The 13,405-nt window shown below is 51.5% G+C and overlaps 1 protein-coding gene across 8 annotated transcripts in view; it reads left to right on the top strand.

Annotated features, from left to right (window-relative positions):
• chd2 (chromodomain helicase DNA binding protein 2) overlaps nucleotides 1-8,112 on the top strand; it is a 110,604-nt gene extending 102,492 nt beyond the window's left edge. For 4 of the 8 annotated variants that reach the window (XM_033050133.1, XM_033050129.1, XM_033050132.1 and 1 more), the window contains 4 exons: nucleotides 1,240-1,336; nucleotides 2,139-2,343; nucleotides 4,919-5,159; nucleotides 7,583-8,112. In XM_033050133.1, coding sequence (XP_032906024.1) covers nucleotides 1,240-1,336; nucleotides 2,139-2,343; nucleotides 4,919-5,159; nucleotides 7,583-7,898 — 859 coding nt within the window. In that variant the 3' untranslated portion in view covers nucleotides 7,899-8,112. Of the gene's footprint in view, nucleotides 1-1,239; nucleotides 1,337-2,138; nucleotides 2,344-4,918; nucleotides 5,160-7,582 lie in introns of those variants that run through there. The other 4 variants (XM_033050128.1, XM_033050131.1, XM_033050130.1 and 1 more) reach the window with 2 other exon arrangements.
• The last annotated feature ends 5,293 nt before the right edge of the window (nucleotides 8,113-13,405 follow it).

Here is a 13,405-nt window from a genome sequence, read left to right as displayed (position 1 = left end):
TGACTACCTCCATTGTCAGTGTGTGAGATCACCTCCCCTTGTAAGTGGCTGCAGCTGGGGGTGAGCCTTGTGTGAACGTTGGTCTGGAAATGATGCATTAGATCAGCGCTCATGTGAGAGGGCGCGAGGCTCTTTGTCCTCTTTGCTGTCAAATAAAACTCGTGTGTAGAGTAACACGCAAGTAGTTTCTCCATATGATGGGCTTGGATCATCTCACCACCTACTAAGCTGCCACAGTCCTGGCTCTGCCCGAGCCGGCTGCCTGCCCCTTTTCCGGGGTTACGTCTGCGCCCGGATGGTACTAGAAAGCGACTACGCGCTGTCCAAGGGCACCCTGGGAGATTTCTGGGACCGTTGGGTGGAATGTATCCTGGACAAGGATTGTTATAAAGTTGTTTAGTAGTATATTAGTTTTGTCGTGTACTATGGTGGTGGGTTCTGTTGAGTTTAATTGTGTTGTAAATACTATTTTAATATTTGGATAAGTTTTTTTGATTTAAAAAAAAAGCTGCCACAGACCTGAACCATGAACAGTTCTGTCTCTAAACTCTCACATTTGTTTCCAATTCCTTGAAATTAGTTCAGTTTGGAGATACAGCGCGGAAATAGGCCTTTCGGCCCACCGAGTCCACGCCGACCAGCGATCCCCGCACAGCAACACAATCCTACACACACTCGGGACAATTTACAATTTTTTAACCAAGCTAATCAGTCCGTGAGGCCGACTGGCGACCCCTCTCCCCACTCCTGCTCACTCTCCCCGTCACTGCCATCCTCTCCCACACCACCCCTCCGTTCCGACGTACTAAATATTCTGCTCATGGGCCTTTCTTGGGGGATGGAAACCTGTCATTATCCTGTGGACTGCAGGCGTGGCTGGAATTGTGTGCTTCGGCCTTCAATGATTCTCCGCAGGTTTGATGCACACTCAGCGGGGATCGCTGGTCGGCACGGTCTCGGTGGGCCGAAGGGCCTATGTCCGCGCTATATCTCTAACCCAAACTAAACTGCAGAGGTTGGTGTACAACACAAAAGACAAAAAGTCCTGGAGTAACTCGTCAGGTCAGGCAGCATCTGTGGAGAACATGGGTAGTGGCTGCATTGTGGGCGGGGACCTTTCTTCGGACTGTCCTTGCTGTTAGCCTGCACTTTGTCATCACTGCTCTCCGCAGTGAGTGAGTTTTAACGCACTACAACTCCGCTACTGGTACAGTTCTTCACTGAATCATTCTCCCGCAGAAATCTCTGGATTTTTGTCTCCAAGTTCACCGAGTTTGACGCCCGGAAGCTACACAAGCTGTACAAGTTGGCACAGAAACGGCGATCCCAGGAAGAGGTAACGGTATTCCCAGTATACATCCACTTACTTTTCCATTTGTGTTGCCTGCGTCCAGCAGTGTGGGGGCGGGAGAGGGAGTGGGAGAGGGGATGGTTGTGACCCAGACCCCTCTGTCTCACCCTCACACTTCCCACAGAGAGTGGACGTTGAGCCCAGATCACCAGTCTGAGCACTGAGTCTCTACTGGACTGTTTGTAAGAAAATAATTCCACCGTGCGTTTGACCTGTGCACATGCGGCAGTAAAGACACAACGGAGTCAATATCGGGGCTGGTCACGTCGGCACGGTTCAGTGAACCACAAAGCACTCGGTTGCAATGGTGTCCACAGTCAGGAGCATGGAAACAGATGGCAGGGGGGGGGGGAGAGCACGGGGCGGGGAGAGAGAGCAGGGCGGGGGAGAGAGCTGGGCGCGGAGAGAGAGAGAGTGGGGCGGGGAGTGAGAGAGAGAGCGGGGAAAGAGAGAACGGGGCAGGGGAGAGAGAGGGGCGGGAGAGAGAAAGCGGGGCAGGGGGAGAGAGAGCAGGGCGGGGAGAGCTGGGCGCGGAGAGAGAGAGCGGGGCGGGGAGTGAGTCGGGCAGGGGGAGAGAGGGCGGGGGGGAGAGGGAGCAGGCCGGGGGGGTGGGGGAGCGTGGCGTAGGATAACATAGGGTACGGGAGATTGATGGTCGGCATGGATATGATGGGCGAATTTCCATGCTGTATCTAAACTATTCTAAACTGCTCCAGAACAAGTCACGTGCTTCAGTGCCGGACTCAGATCTAACGACGGTGTTGCTTACTGTGCCCGGTTTCTACAGGAGGAGCAGAAGAAGAAGGGGAATAATTCGGAGAGCAGGCGTCAGTTCAAGCCGGAGCCATCGGGGTCGAGTCGGGACTCCATGAACTCTCAGTCACACATGCAGCATGGACCTCACGGCCCGCACCTGCTGCCACCCCACCACCAACACCCGCATCACCGAGACCCCTACCCCCAGCACAACAAGCGCCCCTTCAACAACGCAGGTAAGGCGGGAGGGAACAGCGCCGTGGAAACGGGCCCCGTGGTCCGCCGAGCCTGCGGCAACCAACCGCCTCCCGGTAAAAGTGTAGGAAAGATGCAGGGTTGTTGGTTGAAACAGAAGATCGACACAAAAAGCCGTTCAAAAGCCCCTGTCCCACTTTCACCTAATTGGCCTTGACCTCTGCTGAGTTTGCCCTTGACTCATACTCGCAGCATGGTCGCCACGAGGTCGTAGGAGGTTTTCGTAACTCTTCCTCATGCTCGTGAGTGGTCTCCGCGTACTCGTGGCCTCAAGTAGGTCGCAACGTTTTTTCCAGCCCGATTAAAAATGTCCACGAGGAAAAAAATGGTCGGCATGGAAAAAATCGATACTTTTTACTCGTAGGTAGGTCGTGATAGTAGTCGTAGCTCAGTAACCGGCCCGAGAAAAAAAATGCAAACATGACATCATTTTATCATGTGATCATTTTCCACTCGTAGCTGGTCGTAGTTGGTCTTAGGTGTGGAAGACTGAGGTCGAGGGGGGTCGTAGACATAGTCGTAGGAGGTCTTTTACTTCGGCGAGTCAACACGACCTTGACATTTTTATCAACTCATCTAAGGTCTTCTAAACTCGTGGATTAGGTCGTCCAAGTGGGACAGGCCCTTAACTCAGCGCGCCAGCTCTCAATAGAGGTGTGGTGTTGTACCTACAGCTCACCTGGTGGTGTTGGTGACGAGCTTCAGCATCAGCGGAGATAGGCACAAAAAGCTGGAGTAACTCAGCCGGGCAGGCAGTATCTCTGGAGAGAAGGAATGGGTGACGTTCGGATCGAGGACCCTTCTTCAGACTTCAGCGTCACCTTACAGTAGTTCGAGCGCGCTCTACAGAAGGGTGCTACCCAGTCGCCATGTTACAGGCCTGTCAGCCGGGGACCTGGAGGCAAGGGTTCAAATCCCACTACAGCTGATTTTCAAATTCGATTAATTAAATAAAATCTGGGCTTAAGGTCTTGTGTCAGTACTATCAGTTTAATAAAGACTTTAAAGCTGCCAGAATGGAGATGAGGAGGATTTGATTTAGCCAGACGGTGGTGAATCTATGGAATTCATTGCCACAAACAGCTGTGGAGGCCAAGTCATTGCCAAGGGCATTTTTAACGTGGAAGTAGGTTGCTTGGTTTGTGGTTAGTAAGTTGCCAAAGATTACAAGGAGAAGGCAGAAGAGAATGGGGTTGAGAGGGAAATGTAGATCAGCCATGATTGAATGGTGGAGCAGACTCAATGGGCTGAATGGCCTAATTCTGCTCCTATGATTTTACTGGCCAGTAGGATTGTCCTATGCGTTGTTGGGGAACCCCATATCTGAAAGGAAGTTTGACGGGTGCGATCTTGGCGCAGGAAGATCATTTTCCTTACAGCACGGAGACAGGGCGGTGAATCCCAGCATGGCCACAGCTCCTTAAAATTGCCCAGAACTCCGCGATAGGGTGCTGTGTATGTGGTGACTGCAGGCTCCAAGTAAGGACTCCACTCCTGCTGCCAACTTGGGCTTATCTCTGGTGCAGAGTTCACACGACATTCTGCCCACTCACTATTCCAAAGTCTCCACTTTCAATGGATCACCGTTTGTTATTTCTATCATCTTCAGTGAATCGCCATCCCGTCCCCTTCCGGCTTTCCACGGGGACCGACCGTTCCTCGGTTCGCCTTTCCAACACCCCCCCCCCCCCCCCGACGCCCACGTCAACGTCACATTCGCATCAGCTTCACGAGGTGCCACGCCTGTCGTAGTTTAGTTTAGAGATACACCGCGGAAACAGGGCCCATCAGCCCCCGCGTCCGTGCCGACCAGCGATCGCTCCGTACATTAGCTCTGTCTCCTAATCACCGACAAACCCTTTGTAGTGTGGGTGGAAACGGGTCACGGGGAGAACGTACAAACTCCATACAGGCAGCACCCGTAGTCAGGATCGAACGTGGGTCTCTGCCGCTGCAAGGCAGCAACTCTACCCCAAAGTCCCACCACCAGCAACACGTCACAAGACAAACCATAATCTGTTCTGAACTCTGATGGCTACGTTTCATCCCTGCCACATGTGGTCTCATCCTATCATTCATATTCCCTTTGTTCTTCAAATCCTCCACCAGTTCAGTTTAGTTTATTGTCACGTGTGGCGAGGTACAGTGAAAAACTTTTTGTTGTGTGCTAACCAGTCAGCAGAAAGACAATACATGATTACAATCCAGCCATTTACAGTGTACGGATACATGATAAGGGAATAACGTTTAGTGCAACGTAAAGGTTTTCTCTCTCTCCTGGTTCTGATGAAAGGTCTTGGACATGACACAGTCCCTCTCTCCACAGATGCTGCCTGACCTTCCGTGTGTTTCCTGCACCTCCTGTTTTTATGTTTGGATTCCCAGCGTCTGGTTGCATTGATTTTCCGGATGCGATATGAATGATAGCTTGCTTGCGGGAGGGAGGGAGTTTGTGGCAGGCTGTGGGCCGTGTGTTGTGATGGTTGCCGCGTGCGTAGAGCTTGTGCGCGCCTGGCCCGCTGAAGCCCTGCCTGTCTTGTCTTGTGCCCGGTGCAGATCGAGACGATCGCCAGAGGGAGCGGATGTACAACTACAACAGCCAGCACTGGCCCTCCGAGCGGCACCACCCCTACGACCAGCACCGATACAAGGACCACCACTTTGACGACCGGCGGCCACACGGAGATCCCCACCGGAATTCCGGCAATTACCGGCCTAACAACCTGCACCGCAAGCGGCCGTATAACCAGTACGACGACGAGCGCGACCATCGAGGTCACCGCGACTATTACGACAGGTGCCTTGTTTTCCACGGCTCAGTGCTGCTGTAGTTGTCACGTATGCAGCGGCATCGCGGTTTATTTTTGCATATTTACACACGCGAGCGCCGCCATGTTTTGGCCCCATTATTTAAAATCGGTCGGCCCGCGTATTTTCGATTTACTGGAGCAGTTCCGATGTCCCTCTCCACCCACCGCCCGGCCATCTTTATGTCCCGGGGGCGCCTCCTGCAGCCGACCTTCATAGCTGGATTAGGCCATTCAGCCCACCACGTCTACTCCGCCATTCAATCTATCCCTCTTGACCCTATCCTCCTGCCTTCTCCCCAGAATAAGCCCTGACACACAACAACATGGAGGCATTACCCCAGTTCACCCTCCAACTGGCCCTTGCTCCTGGTGCCCGACATCTCCCCGTCTCGTCGACTGCCGACTGCCGAGCCTCCGGTCGGGTTCCAGGTCCCACCTTGTTCACTCATCATTGGTTGCCGCAAGCACGAGGGTCTGGAGAGATCAGTCAACGATCGTTGCTCTCCCTGGCTCTGTGTCCGTCACCACAGTCGGTCAGTCAGCTGGACAACCGGGTCTCATCGGTAGCTTAGTGTAGAGACACAGGTAGCCCAACGAGTCCGCACCGACCAGCGGTCACCCCGTACACTAGCACTACCCTACACACTGGGGACAATTTACCATTTGCAGAAGCCAATTAACCTACAAACCTGTATGTCCTTGGAACGTGGGAGGAAACCCAAGCGCCTGGAGAAAACCCACGCAGGTCACGGGGAGAACGTTCGAAATCTACAGACAGAACCCGTAGTCGGGATCGAACCCGGGTCTCTGGTGCTGGAAGGCAGCAACAGAGACTGCGCCACCGTGCCGGCCAAAGGCATGTGGACCAGGGCAGGGGTTGGGGCAGTCACATTGGGCAGATGTTCAGCGAGGCTACACCACCGGGAGTTCAGGAGAGCACCTGGCTGGATGCTTACCAGCCAGAAGGTCAAGGGCAGCAAAAGCATCATAGAACTAATCCCACCCTGCTTCCTGTAAAGACTCTATCCCCCTACACCCAATTCCTCCGTCTACGCCGCATCTGCGCCCAGGATGAGGTTATCCATACTAGATCATTCTTTAGGGAACGGGGGTTCCCCTCTTCCATTATAGATGAGGCTCTCACCAGAGTCTCCTCGATATCCCGCAACTCCACTCATGCTCCCCCTCCCCACCCCCCATTCGTAACAAGGACAGAGTCCCCCTTGTCCTCACCTTCCACCCCATCAGCCGTCGCATACAGCATATAATCCTCCAACATTTTCTCCACCTCCAACAGGATCCCACGACTAGCCACATCCTCCCATCTCCACCCCTTTCTGCTTTCCGCAGAGACCGCTCCCTCCACATCTCCCTGGTCAACTCGTCCCTTCCCACCCAAACCAGCCTCTCCCCAGGTACTTTCACCTGCAACGACAGGAGATGCAACACCTGTCCCTTTACCTCCCCCCTCGACTCCATTCAAGGACCCCGATAGTCTTTCCAGGTGAGGCTGAGGTTCACTTGCACCTCCTCCAACCTCATCTACTGTATCCGCTGTTCCAGGTGTCAACTTCTGTCCATCGGCGGGACCAAGCGCAGGCTCGACAATCGTTTCACCGAACACCTCCGCTCAGTCTGCCTAAACCTACCTGATCTCCCGGTTGCTCAGCATTTCAACTCCCCCTCCCATTCCCAATCTGACCTTTCTGTCCTGGGCCTCCTCCATCGTCAGAGTGAGGCCCAGTGCAAATTGGAGGAACAGCACCTCATATTTTGCTTGGGTAGCTTACACCCCAGCGGTATGAACATTGACTTCTCTAACTTCAGATAGCCCTTGCTTTCCCTCTCTCTCCATCCCCTCCCCCTTCCCATTTCTCCCACCAGTCTTACTGTCTCCGACTACATTCTATCTTTGTCCCGCCCACTCCCCTGACATCAGTCTGAAGAAGTGTCTCGACCCGAAACGTCACCCATTCCTTCTCTCCACAGAGGCTGCCTGTCCTGCTGAGTTACTCCAGCATTTTGTGTCTGTCTTCAATTTAAACCAGTATCTGCAGTTCCTTCCTACACGTAGAACTAATCTTGATCAGTTTGATTGATTGAAAGATACAGCAGAGAAACAGGCCATTTGGCCCACTGAGTCCATGCCGACCCTCCATCACCCGTTTATACTAGTTCTATGTTATCCCACTTTCTCATCCACTCCCTACACACTAGGGGCGATTTACAGAAACCATGTCCTTGGGATGTGAGAGGAAACCGGAAAACCCGCTGGAAACCCACGCAGTCACAGGGAGAATGTGCAAACTCCACACAGACAGCATCTGAGGTCAGGATCGAACCCGGGTCTCTGGCTCTGTGAGGCAGCAGCTCCACCTGCCTTCTAAGGTCTTGTTTGCTTTCCTTGCAGGCGCCACCAGGACATGAAACGTCGCCGGTCTGATGAGTTTCGACCTCAGGACCACCACAACCTCGGGCACCAACAAGACTTCCGCCGCTTGCCCGATCACAGAGGTCCCGGAGCCTACCACAGCCAAGGGCCTTCTGAACACTACCGACCCTTTCACATGGAGAAGCCCATGGAGCACAAGACCCTCTCCTCAGAACACCGCTCGCCCCTCTCCCAGAAATCGCCGCACGATTCGAGGTCGCCGCACGATCACAGGTCCCCACTCGACCGCTCGCTGGACACTCCCGACTACAACTGGAACGCGAGGAAAACGTAGAGCCCCGCCTGGCCCCAGGGGGAAACAAGGAAACTGCTCCACTCTTCCGTCAATCATGCTGAAGTGGAACCCTCACGTGTATCCCTTTTCTCACAAGACACACCCACATGTACACACTTGCAAATACACACACACACACACACATACACATGTACACACACCCACATGCACACACTCGCAAATACACACACACACGCATAAACACATACACATGTACACACACCCACATGCACACACTTGCAAATACACACACACACACGCATAAACACATACACATGTACACACACCCACATGCACACACTTGCAAATACACACACACACACGCGTACACACACACATACACATGTACACACACCCACATGTACACTCTCGCAAATACACACACATACGCGCACACACACATACACATGTACACACACCCACATGCACACTCACAAATACACACACACACACGCATAAACACATACACATGTACACACACCCACATGCACATACTCGCAAATACACACGCACAAACACACACACACACATGTACACATACCCACATGCACACACTTGCGTGCACACAATTGCATACGCACAAACACACACACACACACAATCGCACACACATGCATACACACACACATGTAAACACTCACTCACACATGCACACACACGCACACATGTACACACACACACACATGTACACACTCACACACGCGCACAAACACACACACACACAATCGCGCACACATGCATACACACACACATGTACACACTCACGTACAAGCGCACAAACACACATCCAAGGAGAGACTACTGTGATATCAATGGCATAACGAATGTGAAATATTCGGGGAGAATGGGAGATGATTCTGCTGCTTGAACAGAGGGCCACTCACAACGTGGACAAAGCCCAGCGATGGCCCAACTGCAAGAAATCACACGGGCTCCTTCTGGAATCTCAGCCCGTCTATGGCGGGGGGAGGGGAAGGAACAGCCTTGTGGGAGATGACAACTACATTGCAGGCAATGGTTTCAGCGTGCCCTTTCTGAGAAGAGCCCCTCGTGGACCGGCCTTCAGCCGAGGGTGCAAATCCGAGCAGGAGAACGCCTTGTCTTCTGCCATCTTTACCTGTTCCAATGGTCTTTGCCAAACTACGTCGGTGTTGCGCCCTCGATGTGCGCGGCCAACGCCCGCTGTGCGCGCTGGTGTCGGGCAGGTCCGTCCTACCCCCCACCCCCGACAGGGTTGCAGAAACCAGCGCGGAACGCAGTGGTCACGAGACGCAGGCAGTAGTACCGGTGTTGAGGGGGGGGGGGGGGGAGAGAGTGAGCGGTGTGCCGCGCGCCAACCCGTCTGTGGCATTGCCCCTGACCTGCCCGCGGAACACCAAAAAAAACAGCGGGAAGGGACGCAGCGAGCTTCCGAATTCTTCCGCAGTCCACGGAGGCAGCAGGTCGGCAGAACAGCGGTGGAGCACGGCGCTGCAATAGCGGCACTCAATAGCGGCACTCGGTGCCCTATCGGGATAGAGCTTCACCTTTTCTCCCTGCGCTTCAGCCTGTCGTTAGAATGTGGTGTCTTTATTCACAACCAGTATTAGGACTTTACCTGCACAAGAAGCAGAGGAAGGATGAGTGGGTGTCTTCAGTGGCCGCAATATTGAAGCATGCCGTCACTCTCAGTGCAAGCACTTTGTTCCATTTGCTTCTCCTTACGCTGCCTGCTCCCAGGTTCCTCCCTCCTCCCTCCTCCCTCCTCACTCTCACTCTCACTCTCACCGGGATCACCATACACCGCTGGCAAATAACTTATTTTTTTACTACTTTGTTCTGACCTGTGTTTGATAGGGGAGGGGGGGGGAGGAGGGGCGACAGAAATATGTATGTTTTCTTTCAAAGAGGAAAGATAAGGCGGAGCTGGTGGAGATAGAGGACTTTGGTGAACCAGTGGTGAGCGGGGAAATATGCCCAAAGTGAGTGTTTGTGCCATACAATGCTGGGATTGTCAGTGTTTGAGGTCCAGTGTGTCCCTGCGTTCCTTGGACCCAGGGCAGTTCCTGAATGTACATAGAACGGTGTCTGTGCCGAACATGGTGCCAAGACCTTCACTTATGTACCTGATACCCCTTCATTCCCTGCTAATCCACATATAAGTTGAGCCTCAGTGTGTCCAGTCAAGGCGAAAGTGGAGCTTTACCCTACAGGCCGCCTTGCTCCCCAGCCCCATCGAACCTGCCCCCCAACTTCAACGTGCCTGCCTCTAATATCACCATCGTCATTCCTGCCTCCATCCATCCCCCCCCCCCACCCTTGCTATTCACCCACAAGGGACCCGACCTGAAACATCACCCATCCTTTTTCTCCAGAGATGCTGCCTGACCATCTTGCGTTACTCCAGCACTTTGTGCCTATCTTTGGTATAAACCAGCATCTGCAGTTCCTTCCTACACAATAACGCTTCGATTCACCACCAACCTTTCACCAACTAAAACTCTTGAAGGCGGTTATTTATGGATAAAAGCATTCTTACAGCAAGGACCCAGGCCCATCAGCCCAACTCCTCCATGCTGACCAACATGCCCCATCCGAGCTCGTCCCATTTGGCCGAATACTTACCTGCGTCACCATCTTGTGCCACCAATACCGTTCCTATTCTTCTCATTACACCAATCTAGTGGATTTTGTTTGAGTGGTGGGACAAAGTAGGGTAACTTGGGTCTGGTTTTGGTTTCTTTCACAAACAGTAAAATTCAGGAAGTTGGTTGCGGGTCGGGCAGCGCCAGTGAGGAGCGAGATGCTCAGTGTTTCAGGTCAGGGACCTGCAGTCGGAGTAGGAATAGGAGGAAAATAACCGTGTTCTAGTTGATGGAGGGAAGAAAGTGAATGTGTGTGAGTGGGGCCAAGCCACGATCGTCATAGCATCACAATGCAACCGTTACGGACAGAGCCGACAAAGCAACGTTGAAAAGGATAGGCAGAACCACATGTGAGGAGAAGGCAAATAAGGAGAGGTGCCTGAAATGGTTGGATTCAATGTTAAGTCCTAAGGGGTACAGTACTTTATTTACAGTAGAGTCTAGTTTATTGTCACGTGTACCGAGGTACAGTGAAAAGCTTTTGTTGCGTGCTAACCAGTCAGCAGAAAGACAATACATGATTACAATCGAGCCATTTACAGTGTATAGACATATGATAAGGGAATAACATTTAGTGCAAGGTAAAGCCAGTAAAGTCCGATCAAGAAAAGTCCGAGGGTCACCAGTGAGGTGGATAGTAGTTCAGGACTGCTCTCTGGTTGTGGTAGGATGATTCAGTTGCCTGATCACAGCTGGGAAGAAACTGTCCCTGAATGTGGAGGTGTGCGTTTTCACACTTCTATACCTCTTGCCTGATGGGAGAGGGGAGAAGAGGGAGTGGCCAGGGTGCGACTCGTCCTTGATTATGCTGCTGGCCTTGCCGAGGCAGCGTGAGGTGTAAATGGAGACAATGGCAGGGAGGTTGGTTTGTGTGATGGTCTGGGCTGCTGCAATTCCTTGCGGCACATTTGTCACATGTACCGAGGTACAGTGAAATATTTTCTGTGTACAGTTTAGTACAAGTGTGTAAACTTCCCAAATAGAGGATGAGGGAATGTTCCTCAATCCCAGCCTTCCATTCTGCAAATGCATTTTGTTCCTTTCTTTCCATGTCTCAATCCAAAACATTGTTCCAACCGATGATCTAGACCATTTCCTGCTTTTTCGCTCCTGGTTTCTAACTTCTCCCAGTTCTTCTGCTTTCAGTCAGTCCTCATCCAGATGCCTTTAAATGATTTCCTTATCTGTACTTTGTTCGGGCACCGATGTGCTAACACGCCCTGGAATCCTGATTCCTTCATTCCTCTCACTTCATCTTAGCGTGGTCCTGAATGTGCTCCCCTGTTCTGTTGACTTGCCCCCAACATGGCAATGTTTGTGCAGCCCACGCAGCAGGCCAAACACTTCCACTAGGATTGAATGAGTGTGGAAGGTGGAAGCAAGTAGATTATAGAACATGAAACAGTACAACACAAGAAACCCTTCGACCCACAATGTCTATGATGCCAAAACCATCCCATATCTACCTGCACATAACTCATATCCCACCATTCCATGCATGTCTATATACCCATCCAAAAGTATTTCAAATGGCACTAATGTGTCTGCTTCAACCCCCACCACTAACAGCACCATCCAGGCACTCGACACCCTCTGTGTAAATGAACAAATTGCCCCCGCACATCTCCTTAAAACGTTGCCCCTCTCACCTTAAAGCGACGCCCTCTAGTATTTGATATTTCCATCCTGGTAAAAGGATTCTGACTGTCTACCACATCTATTCCCCTGTCGAAACTCTCACTGTAAACATAACAGAACCTCCAGATTGTGAGATAGATTATAAAAGTGCAACTTGTGTTTTTAAGTAAGTGTACAGCTAGTGAACGCCAAAATGGGATCTGGTCTGCTGACTATCTTGTCACCGAGGTTAAGCCTTGTTAATGAACCTGGTCATAGTTAGTGATTGGAGAGAAGCAAGAACCCGCAGTATCTACCTATACTTCACTGTCTTGCATCTAGTACAGGGAGTTCTGCTGTAACGCCTGTTTCCATAAAGGTCCTGTCCCACTTGGGGGTCATTTACGTGACATCATTTGAGGCAGTGATGCGCGATCATGCGCGGCGTCCCAGGATATTCGGATTCACAAAATCTTCGCCCGCCACCTGAGTGACGCGCAAATGACGCCCAAGTGGGACAGACCCTTAAGAAGAGTTGGATGTAACGTGCCTGATGAATTGGGCAACATTATTAGTGTTACATAGACTTATAACGTTATTTCAATTGGGAGCCGGAGAACCACTTAATAATTACTTTGGAAATCGACAAGCTGGAAAAAAAGCTGTCTTGGAAAAAAAATATCAGTGTTGGAAGAAAAATCTCCTCCCCTGTAACCTCCCCGCAGTAATCAGACACCATTGTCTTTTCAGAACACAGCTGCTAGTTTCACCGTGGGAAGGCATTGAAATTGACAAGCCGTTGCTTCCATTGGCTCTTGTGCAATGAGGCTCTATGAAACCAAGAGTCTTTAGCACTTTTAGCTTGCAGTAACAAAAGTAAACTTTAAACTATTAAACAGAAACTTTATTTTTGAAAATCGTGCAGGATAAAAAAACAACTTTGTTATTGTGAGTCTGAAACTCTCTGGCCCCAACACCCCATCCATTGCCTATTGGCACAACCGTGGGGTTATACCAGAAATACCCGCGAGACTGCTTCTCATCCTTGTGTTTTCTGCTGCTAACAATTATCAGTGGAGGAGATGGTTTGCACAACCCGACACTGTTGGAACAAGATCCCGGCCACCATTTAGTTTCGCAATTGCAAGTGTCCATTAAGTTGCGCTACACTATTGGTTACTGTCGTGAACATTGCAATCATCTTCTTGTTGCGTATGTCGTGCACAGCCTAAAGTTGTAGGACAACTTGTTCTATTTGATTGTGCA

This window comes from Amblyraja radiata, chromosome 34 (assembly GCF_010909765.2).
Source record: "Amblyraja radiata isolate CabotCenter1 chromosome 34, sAmbRad1.1.pri, whole genome shotgun sequence".
NCBI classification, from domain to species: Eukaryota; Metazoa; Chordata; class Chondrichthyes; order Rajiformes; family Rajidae; genus Amblyraja; species Amblyraja radiata.
The sequence above is the reverse complement of the archived record's forward strand: the minus strand, read 5'-3'. Positions and strand labels throughout refer to the sequence as shown.